Source organism: Hemiscyllium ocellatum, chromosome 30 (genome assembly GCF_020745735.1).
Source record: "Hemiscyllium ocellatum isolate sHemOce1 chromosome 30, sHemOce1.pat.X.cur, whole genome shotgun sequence".
Classification (NCBI taxonomy): domain Eukaryota; kingdom Metazoa; phylum Chordata; class Chondrichthyes; order Orectolobiformes; family Hemiscylliidae; genus Hemiscyllium; species Hemiscyllium ocellatum.
In genome coordinates, this window is record NC_083430.1 from 10,588,700 (window position 1) to 10,614,427 (window position 25,728).

The window sequence follows — 25,728 nt, forward strand, 5'->3', positions numbered from 1 at the left end:
GAAGCAGGCAGATGGGACTATTTAGTTTGGGACTATTTTCAGCATGAACTGGTTGGATGGAAGGGTCTGTTTCCGTACTGTATGACTCTATAACAGGGAGCTGAGGGGCAACCTTTTCACACAGAGGGTGGTTTGTATGGAGAATGAACTGCCAGAGGAAGTGGTAGATGCAGGTACAGAAACAGCATTTGAAAAATATTTGAACGGGTACATGATATGGGCCAAGTGGGACTAGTTTAGTTTGGGAAATCTGGTTGGCACGGACGAGATGGACTGAAAGGTCTGTTTTCATGCTGTATGACTCTCTGACTCTGTCACTGTATTTTATTCAAATGTGGGACGTGGATATCGCTGGCTGGGCCAGTACGTAATGCACATCCTTTGAGAAGGTGGTGGTGAGTTGCCTTCTTGAACCACTGCAGTCCATCTGCCTCAGTGGTTGACCCTCAATGCCCTTAGGGAGGGAAGTCCAGGAAACTAGAAACAGTATATTACACCTGACTAGACAGGAGTTAGAACCCAGCTTGATCTGACCCAGTGACCCTAATATTTACAGAAATGGCGTAGGGAAGGGGAGGGGCCCTCTGTCTTGCAGCCAGCCAAATTGAGGGGTTGGTTGGAAACACCCCGAGGTTGGGGCTGAGGAGGATGGATTGCTGAGCAGGGTCTTTGCAATCAGAGCTGGTTGAGCACTGGCTGCTGGTTACAAGGTGGTGCTGAAAGGTGAGGAGGGGACTGGGAGGAGATGGCAGGATAGCAAGCTCTGGATCATGGTCTTGTGGGTGTTTGGTGGTCGCTGGTCACTAGGGGTGACTTGCTCGAAGGGCTGGGGGTGGGACCCCTCCCACTTCCTTGTGACTTGTCAAGAGGATAAGAAAACAAATCTGGCCACTCTCTCTGCTGCCTCCACATCACTGCTGGGGACCTCAGCTCACCAGTACCGATCACAACCACCCTCCCAGCTTGACAGAACAGTGAGTTTCATCATTTGATGAGCTGACTGTTATCACTAATGACAGAGGAAGGGAAAAGGAGGAGATTATGAAGCAACAATATGGGAAGTTAGGCAGGAATTTAAAAAGGAGGTCCTTGAGGGTAGTAATATCTGGATTACTCCTGGTGCCATGAACTAATGACAGTAGGAATAGGAGGATAGAGCAGATGTATACGTGGCTGAGGAGCTGGTGCAGGCAAGAAGGGTTCACATTTTTGGATCATTGGAAAATCTTCTGGAGTAGAAGTGACCTTTACAAGAAGGACGGCCTGCACCTGAATTGAAAGAGGACTAATATACTGGCAGGGAGGTTTGCTCGAGCTGCTCAGGAGGATTGAAACCAGTAAGGTTGGGCGGGCGGGGTGAACGCAGGGAGATAGTGAGGAAAGAGATCAGTCTGAGACTGAAACCAAAAGAGAAAATGCTGGAAAATCTCAGCAGGTCTGGCAGCATCTATAAGGAGAGAAAAGTATAAATACCTCTTTTTTTTTAGCTTTGACAAACGGTCAGTTAGACTCGAAACGTCAGCTCTTTTCTCACCTTACAGATGCTGCCAGACCTGCTGAGATTTTCCAGTTTTTTCTCTTTTGGTTTCAGATTCCAGCGTCCGCAGTAATTTGCTTTTACTCAATCTGAGACTGGTACAGTTGGAAAAGGAGCGAGTCACAGTCAGGACAGGCAGGGACAAAGCAGAGAGCAAGTTAGGACCGGTAAATTAAACTGCATTGATTTCAATGCAAGGGGCCTAACAGGGAAGGCAGATGGACTCAGGGCGTGGTTAGGAACATGGGACTGGGATATCATAGCAATTACAGAAACATGGCTCAGGGATGGACAGGACTGGCGGCTTAATGTTCCAGGATACAAATGCTACAGGAAGGATAGAAAGGGAGGCAAGAGAGGAGGGGGTGTGGCATTTTTGATAATGGATAGCTTTCATAAGGGAGGATATTCATCCAGGGAAGTTATTTGGGTGGAACTGAGAAATAAGAAAGAGATGGTCACCTTATTGGGATTGTATTATAGACCCCCCAATAGTCAGAGAGAAATTGAGAAATAAATTTGTAAGAAGACTTGTTATCTGTAAGAATAATAGGGTGGTTATGGTTGGGGATTTCAACTTTCCAAACATAGACTGGGACTGCCATAGCGTTAAGGGGTTAGATGGAGAGGAATTTGTTAAGTGTGTACAAAAAAAAATTCTGTTTCAGTATGTGGATGTACTTACTAGAGAAGGTGCAAAACTTGACCTACTCTTGGGAACTAAGGCAGGGCAGGTGACTGAGGTGTCAGTGGGGGAGCACTTTGGGGCCAGCGACCATAATTCTATTAGATTTAAAACATGATGGAAAAGGATAGGCCAGATCTGAAAGTTGATGTTCTAAATTGGAGGAAGGTCAATTTTGACGGTATTAGGCAAGAACTTTCAAAAGCTGATTGGGGGCAGATGTTCGCAGGTAAAGGGACGGCTGGAAAATGGGAAGCCTTCAGAAATGAGATAATGAAAGTCCAGAGACAGTATGTTCCTGTCAGGGTGACTGGCAAGGCTGATGAATGTACATAATGCTGAATGATTAGAGAAATTGAGGGTTTTTTTAAGAAAAAGAAGGAAGCATATGTCAGATACAGACAGCAGAGATTGAGTGAATCCTTAGTAGAGCATAAAGGCGGTAGGAGTATACATAAAAGGGAAGTCAGGAGGGCAAAAAGGGGACATGCAATAGCTTTGGAAAATAGAATTAAAGAGAATCCAAAGAACAAAAGGGTAACTAGGGAGAGAATAGGGCCCCTCAAAGATCAGCAAGGCGGCCTATGTGTGGAACTGCAGGAGATGGGGAAGATAGTAAATGACTATTTTGCATCAGTGTTTACTGTGGAGAAGGACATGGAAGATATAGAATGTGGGGAAATAGATGATGACATCTTGAAAAATGTCCATACTACAGAGTAGGAGGTGCTGGATGTCTTAAAATGCATAAAGTTGAATAAATCCCCAGGACCTGATCAAGTGTACCCTAAAACTCTGTGGGAAGCTAGAGAAGTGATTGCTGGGTCTCTTGCTGAGATATTTGTATCATCGATAGTCACAGGTGAGGTGCCGGAAGACTGGAGGTTGGCAAACGTGGTGCCACTATTTAAGAAGGGTGGTAAGGAAAAGCCAGGGAATTATAGACCAGTGAGCCTGACATCAGTGTGGGCTTCCCAGCTCTGTGAACATACTCACAACAATGGCAACTAGCACCCAAGCTACAAATCTTTATGCAAACATTGGGAAATCACGCCGCATTAACTTGATTGAGTTTTTTGAAGAAGTAACGAAGAGGATTGATGAGAGCAAAGCAATGGACGTGATTTATATGGACTTCAGTAAGGCATTCAGCGAGGTTCCTTATGGGAAACTGGTTAGCAAGGTTGGATCTCATTGGATACTAGCCATTTGGATATGGAACTGGTTCGAAGGTAGAAGACAGAGGGTGGTGGTGGAGGGTTGTTTTTCAGACTGGAGGCCTGTGACCAGTGGAGTGCCACAAGGATCGGTGCTGGGTCCGTTGCTTTTCATCATTTATATAAATGATTTGGATGTGAATGTAGGAGGTATAGTTAGTAAGTTTGCAGATGACACCAAAATGAGAGGTGTAGTGGACAGCGAAGAAGGTTACCTCAGAGTACAACAGGATCTTGATCAGTTGGGCCGATGAGTGGCAGATGGAGTTTAATTTAGATAAAGATGAGGTGCTGTATTTTGGAAAAGCAGAACTTAAACACTTAATGGTAAGGTCCTGGGGAGTGTTGCTGAACAAAGGGACCTTGGAGTGCAGGTTTATAGCTCCTTGAAAGTGAAGTCATATGTGGATAGGATAGTGAAGAAGGCATTTGGTATGCTTTCCTCTATCGGTCAGTGTTGGGAGGTCATGTTGTGGCTGTACAGGACATTGGTTTGGCCACTTTTGGAATATTGCGTGCAATTCTGGTCTCCTTCCAAAAGGTGTTGTGAAACTTGAAAGGGTTCAGAAAAGATTTATAAGGATGTTACCAGGGTTGGAGGGTTTGATCTATGGGAAGAGGCTGAATAGACTGGGGCTGTTTTCCCTGGAGCGTCAGAGGCTGAGGGGTTCCCTTTACAGAGGTTTATAAAATCATGAGGGACATAGATAGGGTTAAATAGACAAGGTCTTTTCCCTGGGGTGGGGGAGTCCAAAACTAGAGGATATAGGTTTTAGATGAGGGGGGAAAGATTTAAATAAGACCTAAGGGGCAACCTTTTCATGCAGAAGGTGGTGTGTGTATGGAATGAGCTGTCAGAGGAAGTGGTGGAGGCTGGTACAATTACAACATTGAAAAGGTATCTGGATGGGTATATAAATAGGAAGGGTTTAGAGGGATATGGGCCAAGTGCTGGCAAATGGGACTAGATTAGATTAGTATATCTGGTCGGCATGGACGAGTTGGACTGTTTCTGTGCTGTTCATCTCTGTGACTCTATTAATTCAGTGTCTGGGACACAGCACACTCCAGACCTTAACTCTCACTATGTGAAAAAGATTTTTCTTCCCTCAGATTTTGTTCCTTTTTGCCAGATATGTTAAATCCATAGCTTCATTCTCAATCCCTGGCCAGCATGGACGAGTTGGACCGAGTTGTCTGTTTTCAAGCTAGACATCTATATAACTCTATGGCCTCCTAGCCTACACTGACCAATACCTCCCTGAGTAGGACATGCAGCCATCCGAAGATAACATTCTTACAGGGCTGGGGAGGAGGATTAATGAGGGCTTCACTGTAATCCCAAGGAATCACACAGGCATAGGAGGACATTGAAGCCATTAATCTGAGAGGAACTAACATTACTGATCCTCCTATCCTCAGAGAGAAGAGGCAGAGACTCGAGCACGCGAGGAGGCAGAGAAACAAAGACTGGAACGAGAGAGACACTTCCAGAAGGAAGAGCAGGAACGGTCAGAGAGAAGGAAGGTAACTCCCGGCTGTGAACATGCTCGCTATGATTACTGCACTATAACCATGTTGCCATGGTATTGATGATTTTCAACCCATTTTATGGTTCTACTTTGAAAGTACCCCTTTCTTAAGGAAGGGCCAGTTGCATTGTTGATGTTCTCCCAGGAAGTGATTGGCTGTCTGAGCCCAGGGCCCGCACTGTGTCCTTGTTATTCGAGCCACTAGGGACAGACAGGGACAACTGTGCCCATGTCCCACAGGTGAAGGGGTAGATGTGGAATGCTGCAAAAGATCTTCAGGGAATCTTTTCCCAGTCACGTGGCTGTCTCTGCGTGCTTGCTGCTATCTCTACTCTTGTTTCCCCTTGACGGGAACCTCTGTCACTAGCCAGAGGGTGCTGTGTATTGGTGTACCACCCCGGCATACCAACCCGGCATACCAGCCAGTCTAGTCTGCATGTGACTCCAGACCCAGATTTATTTCCAGATTGAAATGGCCTAGAGAGCCAATCAGTTCAAGGACAACTGGCTGCACCAACCCAGAGTACCAACTTACTGTACCAATCTGCTGTACTAACCCAGTGTACCAACCTGCTCAAATATTGCCATCAGGATCAGGGCCTCCATACTGCGTCTGACACTTGCACCCTGTCTCGCCCATAGACTGGGCACAGGCCAATCTGAGCCCAGCAGCCCCTTCCTCCCATACTTTCCCAAGCACAGTGACTCGCCTCCAAGCACAGAGCCATCTCACCCACCCTGCCCCCAACCACAAACCCAGTGCCCTCTCCATGTCATACCCACTGGCTGCCAGCTTCCCCCACCCCCAGTCCTGGGGTCTCTGCCCCACCTCAAGCCATTGGAGGACACGGCAGGGGTGGATGGGGTCAGGTGGGCTATGAAATATGCTAAGAGAGACCTGAAAGCAGCAGAACCAAAGAGTGGAGCTGAATGGTGCTGCAGTAATACTGGGAAGGTGGGGTGGGGTTAAAGTCTGAGGTTTGTGGAGATGACAGGGACAGGGGCAAGATGAAATTATTCCAGAGATGACACAGCTGAGGTCCTGAGGCCTGTGAGTGAATCCAGGCTGTGAACCCTCATTGATGCATTGAGTGGATTTGCTCTGGGATAATAACAAGCAGCAGAGCCCTGTCCAAAGACTTTGGACAGTTTTTGCTCAGAGCAGCAGATTAAAGGATGATAATTGCTTCTTGTCTAGCCAGTTCATTCAGTGTCTTTCCTTTATCTCTTGTCTGCAGCGCCTGGAACAGATTATGAAAAGGACCAGGAGGTCAGATTGTCTGGATAAGGTACGGCTCTATCTCTCTCTCTCAAATATTACAGAGACTTTCCATTTGCACTATTCCTTACTTCTCTCGCAATAGACATGAATATAAATGTGTTGGTTTTAAATCGTTTGAATGTGTGGAAAACCTGTGATTTGGATATATAGAAAATCAATGAGGCCATTCTCCAGGTGCTAGGGGAATGCAGCAATTATTAGGGCCCAAATACTGAAGTCTCCAGAAACCCAGGGCCAGGTACAAGAGACATTGTTAAAAAGTCTCATGGAATGGTGCCACCAACTCAGTAACAAAGTGCTGGAAGTTATTTCATAGATGTAAAGAGCTTGGGTTCGACCCCATTTAAAGTGTTGGAGGCAGTGGTGATACAGGGTTAGTTAATCCTAGCTAATGTTCTGGGGACATAGATTTGAATGCCACCTTGGTGGATGGTAAAATTGCAATCCAATCTGAATATTATGATTAAATGATGATGATGGCACTGTCAATTGTCATAAAAACTCATCTGATTCAGTAATACCCTTTTAGGAAGAATGTCTTGACCCCCCCCTTACCTGGTCTCGTCTGCATGTGACTCCAGGCCCAGGTTCATTCCCAGATTAAAATGGCCTACAAAGCCAATCAGTTCAAGGACAGTTTGGGTTGGGCAACAAATGCTGGTGATCTCCAATGATGCCGACATCCCATCTAAGAATGAAAAAGTTTTGAAAATCTAACCAAAGGGATGATGTGTTTAACTTTGGAGGAACACAGCACTGTTCAAAAAGAGTTCAGTATAATGACCAGCCCTATAACGGTGGCTCAGTGCTGCCTCTCAGCGCCAGAGACCCAGGTTGGATTCTAACCTCAGGCCACTATCTGTGTGGAGTTTGCACATTCTCCCTGTGTCTGTGTGGTTTGCTCTGAGTGCTCTGGTTTCCTCCCGCAGTCCAAAGATGTGCAGGTTGGGTGAACTGGCTGTGCTAAATTGTCCGTAGTGTTCAGGGATGTGCAGGCTGGGTACATTAATCAGGCGGAATGTAGAGTAATAGGGGAGGGGAATGGGTCTGGAGAGTGTCAGTGTGGACTTGTTGGACCAAATGGCCTGTTTCCACACTGTAGGGATTCTAATTCTAATAAAGAAGGCTGGAGCTCTCACTTGCCTGTTCCGTCATGACTCACATCTGAGCCAGTGGCTTGTGGGTTCAAGTCCCATTCCTGATCCTCGAACACAGAAATTAAGGCTGACCTTCTGAATCTGTGTTGAAGGCAGGCTGTGCTGTCAGAAACACCATCAGCCAAATGAGGCATTAGACTGTGGCGTCATCGCCTCCCTGAGGTGGACACAAAATGTTCCACATTATTTTTTTAAAAAGAGTAAGGAATTTGGCCTGGGTGCCTTGGACATTGGTCACCCCTCATTTGGCATTCTGAAAGCAGAATGTCTGGTCATCATCACATCAGCTGTTTGTGGGATCATGCTGTGCTCATGCCAGGTCTCCCATATCCCAGCAGTGACCGCACTTTAAGAGCTCTTTGTGAGCAGTAAGTTTGGGATGTGTTGTGGCATTTTACACACACATACAAGTGTTTAATTTTTTTCCGAGTGCAGTGTGTTAAAGATATTCTAATGGATCAGTTTGAGGTGATTAAATAAGGAGAGATGAAATGGCATTTGGTGGTGGGAGGGGTGGTGTGTGTCTAACACAAGGGGCTGATCTCAGGAAGCATTGCTGACATTGAAGGGTACTGCAAGTCTGCAATGCTGTTGCCCTCAGGGAGATGCTGAAACTGGAGATGAGCAGGCAGTGATCGTACTGAGGTTTGTGGATACTTGTTACACAAGCGCATTGCAGAGGTACGGAGATTGACCACAATGATGGAGCTATGCTCTTGGCCTGATGGTTCTGTTAACAGTGTCTGTGTAATAATGAGAGAAAGACTTGAGTTTTTTTTTGAGTCTTTAGTGAAAGAAAATGTTCACAACTGGTTCCGTGTGCCCAGTGGATCGGGTTGGTTTGACCATGTCAGGGTTACTTTGTGTCTTTGTACTCGTTTTGGGAGACAAGGCGGTGTATGGAGATTCTGATTGGTGGCACTGTCCTGCTGGTGTCGCCTGGTTGCTGAGACCATGTCCGGATTGATGCTCGGCTCCTGTAGTTTGGGCGATAGAGCTCAATTTTGATAGGTGCACCTTGATTCTCTGGTTTACTGATCTCAGTAATCGTGTACTTACTTTGACCCTTACTGCTTTGAAGCCATTGCCACTGACTGACATGGTGTGACTCAAGCTGGTTGATTGGTTGATGTTGGCTAACACTGCTCTGATACTGATCACTGATGCGTGGAGGTGGTTGCCAAGGACTATAGCTGCACTGAAGCTGATCACTGATTGGTGGAGATACTTGCTGTTGGCTTTTGCTGTACTGACGCTGATCACTGATTGGTGGAGATATTTGCTGTTGGCTTTTGCTGTGCTGACGCTGATCACTGATTGGTGGAGATACTTGCTGTTGGCTTTTGCTGTGCTGACGCTGATCACTGATTGGTGGAGATACTTGCTGTTGGCTTTTGCTGTGCTGACGCTGATCACTAATTGGTGGAGATATTTGCTGTTGGCTTTTGCTATGCTGACGCTGATCACTGATTGGTGGAGATACTTGCTGTTGGCTTTTGCTGTACTGACGCTGATCACTGATTGGTGGAGATATTTGCTGTTGGCTTTTGCTGTGCTGACGCTGATCACTGATTGGTGGAGATACTTGCTGTTGGCTTTTGCTGTACTGACACTGATCACTGATTGGTGGAGATACTTGCTGTGGGCTTTTGCTGTACTGACACTGATCACTGATTGGTGGAGATATTTGCTGTTGGCTTTTGCTGTGCTGACGCTGATCACTAATTGGTGAAGATACTTGCTGTTGGCTTTTGCTGTACTGACGCTGATCACTGATTGGTGGAGATACTTGCTGTTGGCTTTTGCTGTACTGACACTGATCACTGATTGGTGGAGATACTTGCTGTGGGCTTTTGCTGTACTGACGCTGATCACTGATTGGTGGAGATACTTGCTGTTGGCTTTTGCTGTGCTGACGCTGATCACTGATTGGTGGTGGTGGTGGTCTGTTGCTGCGCTGATGCTGCTCACTGATTGGTGGTGGTGGTTGACGAGGGCTGTTGCTGCGCTGGCCCTGATCACTGATTGGTGGAGATGGTTGCTGAGGACTATTGCTGCTCTGATGCCAATCTCCAATCGGTGGGGAGTCTTGCCAATATCTAAGTTCACTCTGATGGTACTGATGGATTAGTGGTGACATTTGCCGTTTGGTTTCACTGACTTGATGGTAATTGCGGATTGGTTGAGACCTTTGCTGATGACTGTGACTGCTGCCATGGTGATCACTGATTGGTGAAGATGGTTGCTGATCGCGATCGCTGCTGTGGCGGCGATCATTGATTGGTGGAGACTTTTGCTGATGGCTAGTGCTTTTCTGTTCATGGTGGCTATTTGGTGGAGATGCTTGCTGATAGCTAGCTCTGCTCTGTTGGTGATAGCTGCCTGATGGAGATGCTTGGCAACAGCTGTCCCAGCTTTCTTCAACGTTAATTATTGGAACTGGGTGCTGGTAGCTGTTAGCACCCTCCTCTTGGCTGATTGGTGGATGGAATTGCCTCTGGCTCTTACTGCCTTGCCAGTGGCTGGAATTGTGATGTTTTATATGACTCAATGAAGATTGAGGAACTTTCTTTGTTCTTCCCTCCTGTAGAAAGATGACAAAAAGTCAACTGATGACGGGGAGCCAGATGACAAGGAGACAAAGGCAGAGCCAAAGGGTAAGATGGGAAGGGTCAGGGATGGGGAAAGATGAGAAAGCCAACCTCCTTTTCCGATCAGCTCCAGTCTGGAGGAACATCACACTCTCACTGCAGCAGGAGGAGTTTCTCTTCACTGGGTCTTTCGAAATGTTGCATAGAGCTTATACACAGTCTGCTACATTGGAATCTGCCCTCCCAGGTTCCCACCCGTATTCCACCATTTTCCTTTTTCCTTTAATACTTTAACCTGTACTTCAATGTTCAAAAGTTTCTTTCCTCATTGAAATAATTCTCACACTTCTTATTCAACTCCCATCATCTTATCCCACATTCCAGACCCCCTTCATCGATCCCTCATTCCAGACCCCCTTCATCGATCCCTCATTCCAGACCCCCTTCATCGATCCCTCATTCCAGACCCCCTTCATCGATCCCTCATTCCACACCCCCTTCATCGATCTCTCATTCCAGACCCCCTTCATCGATCCCTCATTCCAGACCCCCTTCATCGATCCCTCATTCCAGACCCCCTTCATCGATCCCTCATTCCAGACCCCTTTCATCGATCTCTCATTCCACACCCCCTTCATCGATCCCTCATTCCAGACCCTCTTCATCGATCTCTCATTCCAGACCCCCTTCATCGATCCCTCATTCCACATCCCCTTCATCGATCCCTCATTCCAGACCCCCTTCATCGATCCCTCATTCCAGACCCCCTTCATCGATCTCTCATTCCAGACCCCCTTCATCGATCTCTCATTCCACACCCCCTTCATCGATCCCTCATTCCACACCCCCTTCATCGATCTCTCATTCCACACCCCCTTCATCGATCCCTCATTCCAGACCCCCTTCATCGATCTCACATTCCAGACCCCCTTCATCGATCCTTCATTCCACACCCCCTTCATCGATCTCTCATTCCACACCCCCTTCATCGATCCTTCATTCCACACCCCCTTCATCGATCTCTCATTCCACACCCCCTTCATCGATCTCTCATTCCAGACCCCCTTCATCGATCTCTCATTCCACACCCCCTTCATCGATCTCTCATTCCAGACCCCCTTCATCGATCTCTCATTCCAGACCCCCTTCATCGATCCCTCATTCCAGACCCCTTTCATCGATCTCTCATTCCACACCCCCTTCATCGATCCCTCATTCCAGACCCTCTTCATCGATCCCTCATTCCAGACCCCCTTCATCGATCCCTCATTCCACATCCCCTTCATCGATCCCTCATTCCAGACCCCCTTCATCGATCCCTCATTCCAGACCCCCTTCATCGATCCCACATTCCACACCCCCTTCATCGATCCCTCATTCCAGACCCCCTTCATCGATCTCTCATTCCAGACCCCCTTCATCGATCCCTCATTCCACACCCCCTTCATCGATCTCTCATTCCAGACCCCCTTCATCGATCCCTCATTCCAGACCCTCTTCATCGATCTCTCATTCCAGACCCATTTCATCGATACCTCATTCCAGACCCCCTTCATCGATCTCTCCTCATTCCCTCAATCGATCCCTCAGTCTAGACCCGCTCAATCACTAGCAGCACTCTGCTTCCCTCCAGTTCAGAATTTCGAGCACACCTTTTGTGCTATTGACTAATCTTTCGGCTTTCTATTCTCATTTTCTGTGTCTTTTCTCTCACTGTGCAACATCCCCTTACTGCCTCAATATTCTTTTTCTCGTATGGGGCCCAAATGCTAAACAGTATGCTCGTGTACGTTTGATGGGTGAGAGGATGAATTATGAAGCAGAAAGTAACCACTCAGGAAATAACACAAACCATCAGCAGTAAATTAGAAACAGTAAGATTGTGGACCTGGGCAGAGCAATTTGAATTTCTAAACAGAAATTACAGCGTGGCTATAAAATGGATAGTGTTGCTGAGGTAATTTTTCACATTTCTAGGAACTCATATTGTCTAGTTTATGTGACACTTCAGAATGCTTTTGATGAAGTTCCACATGAGAGACTTCTAATTAAGTTCAAATCCATGGAAAGTTGTGCCTTAACTATTAATTCCAGACTATCCAATTTTTCTCATAGTTAGTGTTCCTGGCAACATCCCCCACTGACTCATTGGTTAGCACTGCTGCCTCACAGAGTCAGGGACCCAGGTACAATTCCTTGGGTGATTGTTCCTCCCGTGTCTCCGTGGGTTTCCTCTGGGTGTTCCGGTTTTCTCCAACAATCCAAAAATGCACAGATTAGGTGGATTGGCCATGCTAAATTGTCTAACTCTCAGGTCCCACTGCCTCCGACTTCCTCCATCAGGCCTCGGGTCTCACTGTCTCTGACATCCTGGCTTGCACCTTAGGTGCCTCAGTCTCTGCCTCCCTCCCTCAGGCCTCAGGTCCCACTATCACTGACACCCTCCCTCAGGCCTCAGGTCCCACAGTCTCTGCCTCCCTCCCTCAGGCCTCAGGTCCCACTATCACTGACACCCTCCCTCAGGCCTCAGGTCCCACAGTCTCTGACACACTCCCTCATGCCTCTGTTCCCATTATCTCTGACACACTCCCTCAGGCCTCTGTTCCCACTATCACTGACACCCTCCCTCAGGCCTCTGTTCCCACTATCACTGACACCCTCCCTCAGGCCTCTGTTCCCACTATCACTGACACCCTCCCTCAGGCCTCTGTTCCCACTATCACTGACACCCTCCCTCAGGCCTCTGTTCCCATTATCTCTGACACCCTCCCTCAGGCCTCTGTTCCCACAGTCTCTGACACCCTCCCTCAGGCCTCTGTTCCCACAGACTCTGACTCCCTCTCTCAGGCCTCTGTTCCCATTATCTCTGACACCCTCCCTCAGGCCTCTGTTCCCACTATCACTGACACCCTCCCTCAGGCCTCAGGTCCCACTATCACTGACACCCTCCCTCAGGCCTCTGTTCCCACTATCACTGACACCCTCCCTCAGGTCCCACAGTCTCTGACACCCTCTCTAAGGCCTCTGATCCCATTATCTCTGACACCCTCCCTTAGGCCTCTGTTCCCACAGTCTCTGACACCCTCCCTCAGGCCTCTGTTCCCACGATCTCTGACACCCTCCCTTAGGCCTCTGTTCCCACAGTCTCTGACTCCCTCTCTCAGGCCTCTGTTCCCATTATCTCTGACACACTCCCTCAGGCCTCTGTTCCCACTATCACTGACACACTCCCTCAGGCCTCTGTTCCCACTATCTCTGACACCCTCCCTCAGGCCTCAGGTCCCACTATCACTGACACCCTCCCTCAAGCCTCTGTTCCCACTATCTCTGACACCCTCCCTCAGGCCTCAGGTCCCACTATCACTGACACCCTCCCTCAGGCCTCTGTTCCCACTATCACTGACACCCTCCCTCAGGTCCCACAGTCTCTGACACCCTCTCTAAGGCCTCTGATCCCATTATCTCTGACACCCTCCCTTAGGCCTCTGTTCCCACAGTCTCTGACACCCTCCCTCAGGCCTCTGTTCCCACGATCTCTGACACCCTCCCTTAGGCCTCTGTTCCCACAGTCTCTGACTCCCTCTCTCAGGCCTCTGTTCCCATTATCTCTGACACACTCCCTCAGGCCTCTGTTCCCACTATCACTGACACACTCCCTCAGGCCTCTGTTCCCACTATCTCTGACACCCTCCCTCAGGCCTCAGGTCCCACTATCACTGACACCCTCCCTCAAGCCTCTGTTCCCACTATCTCTGACACCCTCCCTCAGGCCTCAGGTCCCACTATCACTGACACCCTCCCTCAAGCCTCTGTTCCCACTATCTCTGACACCCTCCCTCAGGCCTCAGGTCCCACTATCACTGACACTCTCCCTCAGGCCTCTGTTCCCACTATCTCTGACACCCTCCTTCAGGCCTCTGTTCCCACTATCTCTGACACCCTCTCTCAGGCCTCTGTTTCCACTATCTCTGACACCCTCTCCCAGGCCTCTGTTCCCACTATCTCTGACACCCTCTCCCAGGCCTCTGTTCCCACTATCTCTGACACCCTCCTTCAGGCCTCTGTTCCCACTATCTCTGACACCCTCTCCCAGGCCTCTGTGTGCACAATCTCCGACACCCTCTCTCAGGCCTCTGTTCCCACTATCTCCGACACCTTCCTTGAGCCACTCTTATTTTGTAAGTGGGTGTCTAAAGCAAAGCGTATGCTCTAACTGAGGTCTAACTGGTGTGTATGCTTGCCGCCCTGTCTATGTATCTTCAGGAATCAGTACACTTAACACCTCGAGATCTCTCCGTTGGTTTACCCCTTCAGTTTATTCTATTATACTCCATAGCCTTGTTTGCCGTCTTCACATGCAGTGCCTCACACTTCTCCCACTGGAATTCCATTTGCCACAACCCTGTCCACCTGAAAATCTATTGTTTGTTTCTTGCAGACCTCCTCACTATCAACCATTTCTGGTATCGTTTGCCAACTGCTTAATCAGACACTGTCCCCATTTATGTATAAACCATTGATGTATACCACAAACAGCGAAGGATCCGGTGCTAAGATCTGCAGAACCTCACTGGGAGCATTATCCATTCGGTCATCAAAATCCCTGTTAAACATAACTTTGCTTCCTGACTCTGAGCCCATTTTGGATGCAATTTGCCACATATCACTTGCCCCAAAATCTCATCAGCTTTTGCTTTTTTGACCAGACTGCCATCAGAAGCTTTATCAATCTGTGTTAAAATCCATCAAATGTGTTATGCCTTCATTTAACTTGTTATCACCTCAAAAAGAAACTTCAATCCAAGTTGTTCAGCTTTCCTGAACAAGCACTGTCCTCAGTTAATCCATGCTTTTCGAAATGATGATTTGTAGTGTCTCAGAATATTACCCTGTCATTGCCCACCACCAAGTTAAGCTGGCTGACCTGTAATTACACCGTCTGTCCTTCCTTGCTTTTTTTTAAGAACACAGAACAATGTTAGCCCTCTCTAGCACCACACCCATGACCAGAAAGGATTGAAAAATGGTCACAGCTGCCATTATTTATTCTCTTGCTTCTCTTCGTCCTGTTGGGTACATGTCATCCAGGCCTGCTGCCTTATATCTAAATGTAAAATGTGCTGGACCCCTTCATATTTCATTTCTCACTGTTAATCCTATCACTAACTTCACACTCCTCCTCCCTAAGTATATCGTCTCTGTTGTTTCTCTGCTGGGAGGCATAGAGATGTACAACATGGAAACAGATCCTTTGGTCCAACTCATCCATGCCAACCAGATATCCTCCATTAATCTGGTTCCATTTGCCAGCACTTGGCCCATATTTCTCTAAACCCCTCCTACTCATGTACCGATCCAGGTGCCTTTTGAATGTTGTAATTATACAAAGGGACCAGAATTGAATGCAGTTCTCCAGAAGTGGCCTAACAATGTCCTAATCAGTCACAACATGGCCTCCCAACTCCTATACTCAGTACACTGACCAATAAAGACAAGTGTACCAAATGGCTTTTTCATTCTCCTGCAACTCCGCTTTCAAGAAACCATGAACCTGCACTCCAAGGTCTCTTTGTTCAGCAACACAGCAACGTACTGTTTGGTGTATAAGTCCAGCCCTGATTTGCCTTACCAAAATGACATTGATCTAAATTAACCACCATCTGCCATTCCTCAGCCAATTGGCCCGTCTGATCAAAATTCCGTTGTACTCTGAAGTAACCTTCTTCGCTGTCCACTGCACCTCCACTTTTGATGTCATCTGCAAACTTACTAACTATACGTCCTATGTTCACATCAAACTTGTTTATATAACTTACAAAGTAAAACTGATCCTGTGGCACACTGCTGGTCACAGGCCTCCAGACTGAAGACAGATGTCAAAGCATTCGTTTAAGTTAATTTGCATGATTTGCACTTCCAAACACAGGTTTTTTTTTCAAACTCTGAAAGTAACATAGTGGGAGGGGAATGTAACATAAGAAATAGAGAGGCTGTAACATCAAGTAGGAGATGGTGTTTGAACAAGGTCTGCAGAGTTCTGGTCATGAACCACTGACTTTTGTTTGCAAGTTGTCTGAATGCCAGCCAGCCATTACATCTGTCTTAAATGTAATATTAAAGGATCACAAAGCAAGTGAATATAGTTAATGATTAGCCGAATGTTTGATGCAAATCATAGATCAGGGCAGACTAGCAGGAATTCAATCCTGACAAATGTGCACATTAAGATACATTAGACATAGTTTGTCTCGAAAAGCCTTCAGGTGAATTCAATGCGAATAGCCCTGAGATTTGGAAAAGGCTCACGATAACAATGGGCTGCTCACCATCTTGAGGTCATGTGTCGGTCAATGTTTAAAAAATTGGGATCACTGAAAAGGCAACTGAAGTTGTTTGGAGAGAAACTTTCCAAAGCAAAATGGAAAAGCACTTGCAAATGAGAAAAGCAAGTCAGTGGGAGAAACACAGCAAAATGGACAAAGAGCAGGGGGGTGTAACTAACTGGACAAGTCCATCCAGGAGTTAGCTTTGGCTGTCAGGTGAGTGGCATCCTTCTGCACTCTCTGACTTCATGCTCACTACAGTACATGACTCTAAAGGTAACATTGATGCCTCACAGTCGAGTGTTTAGAATAATCTTAGGAATATTTATTTGATTCTTATCAATATGCTACAATTTGGGGCCTACTTACACAGGAGCAAGAGCTGGTGCTCAGCCCTTTGAGATACAATGAAGGAGAAATTGAAAGTTGACATATGCGAAGTGTGGTATATTTGGGCAAACAGGGAACGGGGTGCTGTGGTTCCCCCACTGGGGGCTTTTCTCACCATGTGTTGTAAAATCATTGATAAGTTATTGACTTGTATTATTAATCAATGATTGGCATATCAGGGGACAAGCAGGGTAGGAGTGATCTTTTATTGTCCTGTCATTCCCCTGTTGCTAAGTAGAGAGGAATTTTGAGTGAAAAAGGAGGGAGGAGAAGGTGTACAATCTGTAGAGAAAGTCAAGAAAGCACTTCATTCCATAGAACTTAAGTTATAATTAAATTTAAGTTGAAATTAGACTGGGGGAACAAAACCTACTGAGATAAAAGGATGGGAAGTGAATTTTAAAGCTCACAGCAAGCATTTTTTTAGCTTGCAATGAGGTGGTTAGATGGATAATTGAAGAAGAAATGCATTAGGCGATGGATGATGGCCAGCAGAAGGCAGATACAGCAATTACAATAACCCCCTGCCCGCATCCACCTATCACCATCCCATCTATCCTTCCCCCAGCCCCATCCCCTCCCTCTGTGTACTTCTGGGCTCCCTCCCCCTCCCCAGTGCCAATGGTGGGTTTCAAACTGAAACATTGATTTTCCTGCCCCTCGGGTGCTGTCTGACCTGCTGTGATCTCCCAGCTTCACATCTATTGACTCTGGCTTCCAGAATCTTCTGTCCTTACTGTCTCCAAGCCTGACAGCAACGTAACAATTTCTTATATTACAAGATGCCAATACTGTTGTAAACCTGATTGAGAAGTGCCTGCGTAGCTCCCATTTTGTAAAGGTGGTGTGTTGTCTCTCTGGCCTGGAGTAGGTAGGTCCTGTCAGTGTGGAATTTTGAAAGCCTGTTCTGGTTTCTGCAGAGATTGGTCCTGTTTGTGTGAAGAGTGAATTTCAGCAGGAGATACCAGCTGAACACCAGGTTGGAGACTCTTCTGTTAGCACCACAGACCTTCCATCACAGGACCGCCCTCCTGGGGAGCTGGGGTAAGTCCAAACACAAACGCAGCCTTTCCATTGGCATGCTGACACGGTGGAAATCAAAGGAGTGAGAATCACAGTAGTTTCAGGATGTGCGTGTATTCACCCAATATCTGTTGAAGATTAAAGAGATCTACAATTGGAAGCCAATTCAATTAATTCATTAACTCATTCAATTTAAAATCCATTTTTAAACCTGTTTAGCTTTCATCCCAACACCCAGACTCCTGTCAAGAAAAGATCATTTAGCCCTCTCTTATCTTCAGTTGATCACCTATGAGCTACCCTTTGATAAAACCTCCTCCTGTCTGCTGACTGTGTTTCCACAATCTTCATAGCAGAGTATCGTTGCTCCCATCTGACTATCTGAAGGACAGTATCAGTTGAGACCAGGGGTTTTGGGCTCAAGTACATTTGACAGTGGGAAAGGTGTTTGGAACTTGGCTGTTCTCTCTCCTCTTATCCATACAGACTCTGCATCTTTGAGTCCTGAGTCGTCAACTCCGTTTGTAACCAGATTTTCATTACTCATTGACCCTACAGTCCTTGTTTTCCTCAACATCTTACACAGCTGGAATTATAGAATTTACAGGAGACAAACTGCTCCTTCAGCCCAACAGATCAATGTCAGTGATTATTCTCCGTTCCAGTCTCCTTCAACCTTATATCATCTCATTCTGTTAACATATCCTTCTATTTCTTTCCCTCTTAAGCATTTAATGAATATTCTCTACGTTTATCTCAACCACTCTCTGTCATACCATAATCGAACCACTCTCTCAATAACAAAGTTGTTTCCGGATTCCCTGTTGGATTTATTGAATACTGATAGCTCTAGTTTGAACCTCCATGTATTTGGAAATACCTTCTCTATGTTTCCCAGCTCTGTCATTACTCCAGGCTGTCAAGTCATTTCCCGGTTTTCTCTCGAGAAAAGAGCCTCAGTCTGTTTCAGCCTTCCTGATAGTGGGATCCTCTTCAATTTGGCATTATTCGCTGGTGCACCTTTTTCACCAGTGCTTCGCTATATGTTCTTGTAGCACTGGTCCAGAACTCCGTTCACAGAATTCTCATGGTGTGATTCAATCAACGTTCAGTGTACATTTAACAAAACCTCTCTGATGCCATTGAATTCTATTCACCTGGAAATGAACCTGGGCTTTGTTTTTACTGGCTATTGGAACCTATGTTTCCACAAGGAACGATTAAGTACCTGTCCCAGATAGCATTGCCCCTACCACCCTTTGAATCATTTTTTTCTGAGAGGTTTTTAATCTCTCCATTCTCCTGCTCACCCCTCACCTATGCTCCCAGCCCTCACCATCATCCCAAGCCCTTAGTTCACCCCTCACCCCTTATCTCTCCACACTCACCTCTCTCCCCTTACTGCTCTGCCTTACCCCCCCGAGCACCTGTGTGTACAATGACACTGGCTGCTGGTGGAGTGTTGGTTTTTTTGGACTGGACGCCTGTAACTGGCGCTTTTTCTCAGGGATTGGTGCTGGGTCCATTGTTGTTTGTTATTTACATAAACGATTTGGATGAGAAAAGAGGAGCCATGGTTGGTAAGTTTGCAGATGACACCAATATCGGTGGTAAAGTTGACAGTAAAGGAGGTTAATGAAGATTACAGAGGGATCTTGGTCAGTTGGGTTGAGGAGTGGCAGACGGAGTTTAATTTGGATAAATGTGAGGTGTTGCAGTTTTGATAAAACAAACAGGGGCTGGACTTATACAGTTAATGGTAGGGCCCTGGGGAGTGACATGGAACAGAGGGACTGAGGGGTTTAGGTACATAATTGTTTGAAATCTGCATCACAGATAGACAGGGTGGTTAAAAAGGCATTTAGCAAACTTGCCTTCATTGCTCAGACCTTTGAGTCTCGGAGTTGGGGTGTCATGTTGAGGTCATGAAAGATGTTGATGAGGCCACATTTTTGGTGTAGTGTGTGCAATTCTGGTCACCCTACTGTAAGAACTATTAAATTGGAGAGGGTTCTGAAATGATTTACCAGGATATTGCCAGGAATAGAGGGTTTGAATTATATTATTCCTGATGAAGGGCTTTTGCCCGAAACCTCAATTTTGCTGCTTCTCGGATGCTGCCTGAACTGCTGTGCTCTTCCAGCACCACTGATCCAGAATCTGGTTTCCAGCATCTGCAGTCATTGTTTTTACCCGGTTTGAATTACAAGGAGAGACTGGATAGGCTGAGACTTTTTTCACTGGAGCGAAGGAGGTTGAGGGATAACCTTATAGCGGTTTATAAAATCATGAGGGGCATAGATAAGGTGAATGGCAAAGGTCTTTTCCCTGGGCTGTGGGAGCTTAGATCCAGGAGGCATGTTTTTAAGCTGAGAGAAGGAAAATTTATAAGGCACCTGAGGGGCAACTTATTCATGAAGAGAGTGGTTCATGTGTGGGATGAACCGCCAGAGGAAGTGGTAGATGCGAGTACAGTCACAGCATTTAAAAGACGTTTGGAGAGGGACATGAATAGGAAAGGTTTGAGGGATATGGACCAAACACAGGCAAGTGGGACTAGTTTAGTTTGGGAAATGTGGTTGGCATGGACGAGTTGGACTGAAGGATCTGTTTCTGTGCTGTATGACTCTGTGACTGTATCTCTGTGAGGCTTCTGGGCCTATAGAAACAAGAGGCCATTCAGCTCCTCCAGCACATTCTGTCATTCAGTTGTTTCTTGGCTGGTCTCCACTTCAGCTATTGGTCTCACTTTATCCCTTAATCGTTGGTGCTCTTTCCCAACAAAAATCTGAGCAACTTAAATTCTGAAATTTTCAGTGGGCCCATTCACATCCTCCCCAGAGTTCCACCGCACTGTGAGCACAGGAAGGTATCACCCTTGCACGGCCTAGCTGTCATTTTAAGGTTGCAGCTCTCATTCCCCATCCCACCCCACCCCCCCATTAGGGAGATGGAGAGTCAGATCTTTTAACCAGCTAAACATTTTGATCACCATTCCCCTCACTCCTCTATTATCAACGCAATACAAGCCTCACCTATGTAACCTTGCCCATAGTTTGGTGCTTCCACCCCCAGGCTTGAAGGCGTTTGTAATGAGGAGGTATTTTCCTTCGGACTGAATTTAAGATGGGGAAGGGGGGAAGATGGGAGGGAAGGGGAACACCCAGGAAGGGGAAACTAAAGACCAGCTTCTTGTACTCATTAGAGTTCCTCCTAAAGAAGATGGCTGTGAGAAGCAAACGGTCGTCAACAACACCGTGCAGTTGAGGCAGCAGGAAAACGGGATCTGCCCCAAGGAGATGGAATCCCGGGCCTTTGAAGAGATCATTGAGCTCTCGAATCACACGAGCTGTTTAAAGGAGAGCGTGGAGAGTAATGGCGAGAAAGAATGTCTCAGCAGTCACACAGCTGACGAGATTCCAGTCAATCCCATCATCGTGTTTGAGGAAGGAAGTTCCTTCATTAAGAAAACCACAGGAATCCAATCCCAGCATGTAGCAGGTACGGAAAAGTGTCATGTGCAATAGTCAGGTCTGATGCTGAGAGAGGTTGTGTTTGTGTTAGTGAGAGAGAAGGGGGGGGTCGGTGTGTTTAAGCAGGGGTGGGAGTTTTCCATTTCCACTGGGTCAGGATGATTCCTAAGCTGTTTAATAATAGCATCAGAATTTAAGATTCACAACTGCACTCCAAGGTCTCTCAAGGTTCCCATTGCAGGTTCCCAACATGGCCAGCTCCATGGTAGGGATGTGCAATCCCAGTCCTAGTGCTCGCAAAGAGATGGAACCAGCCTTTCAAAGTACCATAGCCTCATTGCACCTCAGAGGGGTCATGGACCATAGTCTGCACGAGGGAACCTTTTAAAAGGTTGAAAAGCTTTAAAAAAAAACCCATTCATTGATAACTCGCCGCTTTGTTTCATTTTTAAGAAAAGTCCTTAAAATGGGCAAAGGAAATGTCAATCATTCAGACACTTGAAGTTTCAACAGGTAAAACTGCTGAGCACTTCTGGTTGTTGTGTGAATGGATATTGTCAAAGTGACAGCTGAGATCAAAGAGCCGTCAATAAGCAGGTGTTCAGGTGTTTCGACAGTGAAATGGTGTCCCGGGTCTCCAAATAGAAATATGCCCTTGTATCTCACACACCCGGTGGTCACTATCTGATTCTGCGCAGTGTATGGTAGGTGAGTGAGTAGAGCGTGGTGTTGGGGTACAACATGAGGAATCAATGGTGACAGGTAAGTTGGGAGCTTCCATTGGTGGGGAGTAATGGGGGAGGTGTTAGGAAGAGCATATCTTGGCAAGGGGAGCATGAAAGGTCATTATGGAGGGGGACGGGGTGGGAAGTGACAGGAGCATTGAGTGAGCTGGATGGGGAATATAAAATATTTAAAATCTCTACAATGTGGAAACAGGCCATTCAGCCCATTGAGTCTACACTGACCCTTCGAAGGGCATCCCACCCAGACCCACCCCCTACCCTATCCCTGCAATCCTGCATTTCCCATGGCTAACCCACCTAGACATATGGGAAATTTAGCATCTCCAATCTACCTAACCTGCACATCGTTGGGCTGTGGGCAATGTGGTGGGCAAGGGTGGGGTTGATGGGCAAGGGCTGAGGGAATTCTGCCTTTATCCTGAAGTGTAAAAACACAGGCCCTCACTCCTGTTGGAGCAAGGGATGAGGAACATTGATTATAAATGAGAATGGTGCTTGGTGGGGACGGGGTGGGAAGTGACAGGAAAGCTTGTGGGGAATGATGATTGTTGGGCAGTTGAAGCTTTGAGGTGGCACCGAGCACAATAGACACTCTGCCTGTCCTGGTACCTCATTCTCTGGCCAGTTTCGAAAATATTCCGTGCCCTGATGGACCATGAGGAACACACTTAGTCAGCACACGGTCCTCCCACCTCAAAGCTGTGCCTCTGGTGATAACGACTCTCTGTTCCATTTCAGAAATCCTCTGAAGGGCCGAGGGGGGATGTGCCCCTCCCCCCGCTCCCCTCCGCTACTCCCACCCCCCCCTACCCTGAGCCACCACGCACGGCTTTGTACTCAGTATTGGATTTGGAAGAGCTCGTCAGTGAGAGGGGAAGAGACAACAGCGAGGCGTGTTATCGGCAACACTCCACATGGACCGCACAAAATCCCCACAGCTCACGAGCAACACTTCCTTTTACTTTGTTGTGCTGTTTTTATTTTAAATGTTTTTCAAAGTGTTTACGGAAAAATAACTTCCACATGAGGAGACGGTGGGAGTGAACATGGGACCCCGGAAGATTCTAGAGTGACCTTGTGGAAGATGCAGTCATTTTCACAAGTGTTCTTCACCTGTACTGTACACCGTGTGCTGACAATGTCTCTAATGTGCACCTTATTAAAACTGACACTAATTCTATATCGTTGGTGAAGAACTAAAGGCACTTGGACAGACAAGAGTGGCAGAGCGATGGTTATTGTATCACTGGTGATCATGTTCTTATTTAACTTGAAATAATAATAAACTACTGGGTACAGTGTATGTGAATAATGTAAATAAACCTGTCAGTGTTATACCAGGGAGCTATATGTCTGCACAATCTGCTTTGTGTTTCCTCGTGTACTTCAGTCTGCCCTGATCCTCCCTAAACCCTCACCCCGAATCTCCAACCTTTTCATACATCCGAAGTGAACGGTCATAGCCGTGATGGGACAGTGTGACATTCCAATGGGAAAAGGGCAATAGCTGGACAAACTCATCAGGTCTGGCAGTGTCTGTGGAGAGAGAGAGAGAGAAAGAGACACCGAGCTAATGTTTCAAGTCTGATGTAACTTCTTCAGACCTGAAAGGTGTAGGAAACACTGATGCTGCTCTCAGGGAGCACTGTGTGCCGTAAGATATCTATCTAGCTATTACATAAGACTTCACAATGTTCCTAAAGGGAGGCTTTCTGACTCTCCCACACAGCACTCTTAGCCATCCACTGGGCCTCTTGCTCCCTCTAAGTATGTGGTTCTTTTCAACTTGCTCATTTCTTCTCTTGGCATCCGAGGAGCAGGAGAATTGACATTTCGGGCATAAACCCTTCATCAGGGCATTCCTGATTCCTGATGACGGGTTTATGCCTGAAACATCAACTCTCCTGTTCCTTGGATGCAGCCTGACCAACTGTGCTTTTCCAGCGCCACAGTCTCGACTCTGATCTCCAGCACCCACAGTCCTCACTGTCTCCTCATTCCTTCTCTTGCTCACATTCTCACTCTAACTCTCTTGTCCCTCAAAACCAATAACCACTGAGAGACTATCAGAGAGCAGGAGAGTGTGTCCCAAAGACTCAGACTGTGTGGGAGATGTCAGAGGACTGGGATGTGAATAATTTCTACACTTATACTTTGCTCACTTAGGTGCACATTCTCTCAGTTAGACTCATTCTCTCGCTAACACTCATTCTTCTACACACATTCTCTTGCTCACATACTTGTCCTTCTACACATTTGTTTTCTCACACACAATTCATTCTACATACTCGTTTTCTTCATTTTCTCAATTATTCTCTCATTCATACAATTGTTCTCTTAAATGTGTGTTCTGTCACTCACACTCGTTCTTATGCGCCTTTGTCTAACACCCTCGTTATTCTCGTTGTCCTACATACTCATTCTCACACCCTCATTCTTATACACGCTCATTCTCCTCGACACTCATTCTCCTGTACACCCTCGTTCCCACACACCCTCACTCACCCTCGTTCTCTCACACCCTCACTCTCTCTCACCCTCGTTCTCTCACACCCTCACTCTCTCTCACCCTCGTTCTCTCACACCCTCGCTCTCACACACCCTCGCTCTCGCACACCCTCGTTCTTGCACACCCTCGTTCTCGCACACCCTCGCTCTCGCACACCCTTGCTCTCACACCCTCACTCTCTCACACCCTCGTTCTCGCACACCCTCGCTCTCGCACACCCTTGCTCTCACACCCTCACTCTCTCACACCCTCGCTCTTACACCCTCACTCTCACACCCTCGCTCTTACACCCTCACTCTCACACCCTCACTCTCTCACACCCTCCCATCCTCGCTCCCGCATACCCTTGTTCTCACACAGGCTCATTGATAAACAATACATTGTCACCATGCCTTAAAGTGCCTTCAGTAGATGTTGTTCTTCTTCCTTTTGCTCTCACTACTCCCTATTTCTGCAGCTGGGCTGGACACTGGTTGCTGCCCAATGGAGCCCATTCGCCCTAGAGGCATTGTTGGGCAACCCCGTCAGGTGAGGACAGAGGGCCAGGCTGCCAGCGTGTAGTGGCATGGGATCCCCTCCAGCAGGACCTCCAGGTCCCTCTCTGAGAATCATGGTGCCATCTCACCCTTCTCCATTCACACTATATGTCCATCAAGGAGCTTTGCAATGCCAGTACTTATCCAGGTGTGCAGAGGCCTCTTTAAGATGGCGTTGGCACCAGGATGCCAGTGTTCTGGGGGATATCTGGTGAGTGGCAAGTTGTTCCAGAGAAGCACATGGTAAAGTGCTGATAGAATTGGAAATCAAAAGGACAATAAAAGGACCTAATGTTCAGGTTCATACCTCCTTGAAAATGGAGTCGCAGGTGGACAGAGGTGAAGAAGGTAGTTGGTCTGTTTGCCTTGATTGGTCAGAGCATTGAGTAGAGGAGTTGGGATCAAAAAGTGTGGTGCTGGAAAAGCACAGCCAGTCAGGCAGCATCCGAGGAGCAGGCGAATTGACATTTCATGCATACATCCTTCATCACAACATTCCTGATGAAGAGCTTATGCTCAAAACGTCAGTTGCCCTCCTTGGATGCTGCCTGATCTGCTTTGCTTTTCCAGCATCACACACTCAACTCTGATCTCCAGCATCTGCAGTCCTCACTTTCTCCACAAGGAGCTGGGAGGTCATGTCGCTGTACAGGACATTGGTTAGGCCACTTTTGCAATACTGCATTCAGTTCTGGTCTCCCTGCTATAAGAAAGATGCTGTTAAACC

General features: G+C 47.0%; 1 protein-coding gene across 4 annotated transcripts in view; it reads left to right on the top strand.

Moving 5' to 3' along the window:
• Positions 1-23,298, top strand: part of map7d1a (MAP7 domain containing 1a) — a 167,015-nt gene extending 143,717 nt beyond the window's left edge. For all 4 annotated transcript variants that reach the window (XM_060847281.1, XM_060847282.1, XM_060847283.1 and 1 more), the window contains 6 exons: positions 4,862-4,966; positions 6,210-6,260; positions 10,001-10,067; positions 17,635-17,758; positions 20,943-21,238; positions 22,695-23,298. In XM_060847281.1, the coding sequence (XP_060703264.1) occupies positions 4,862-4,966; positions 6,210-6,260; positions 10,001-10,067; positions 17,635-17,758; positions 20,943-21,238; positions 22,695-22,705 (654 nt within the window). In that variant the 3' untranslated portion in view covers positions 22,706-23,298. The remainder of the gene's footprint in view (positions 1-4,861; positions 4,967-6,209; positions 6,261-10,000; positions 10,068-17,634; positions 17,759-20,942; positions 21,239-22,694) is intronic.
• The last annotated feature ends 2,430 nt before the right edge of the window (positions 23,299-25,728 follow it).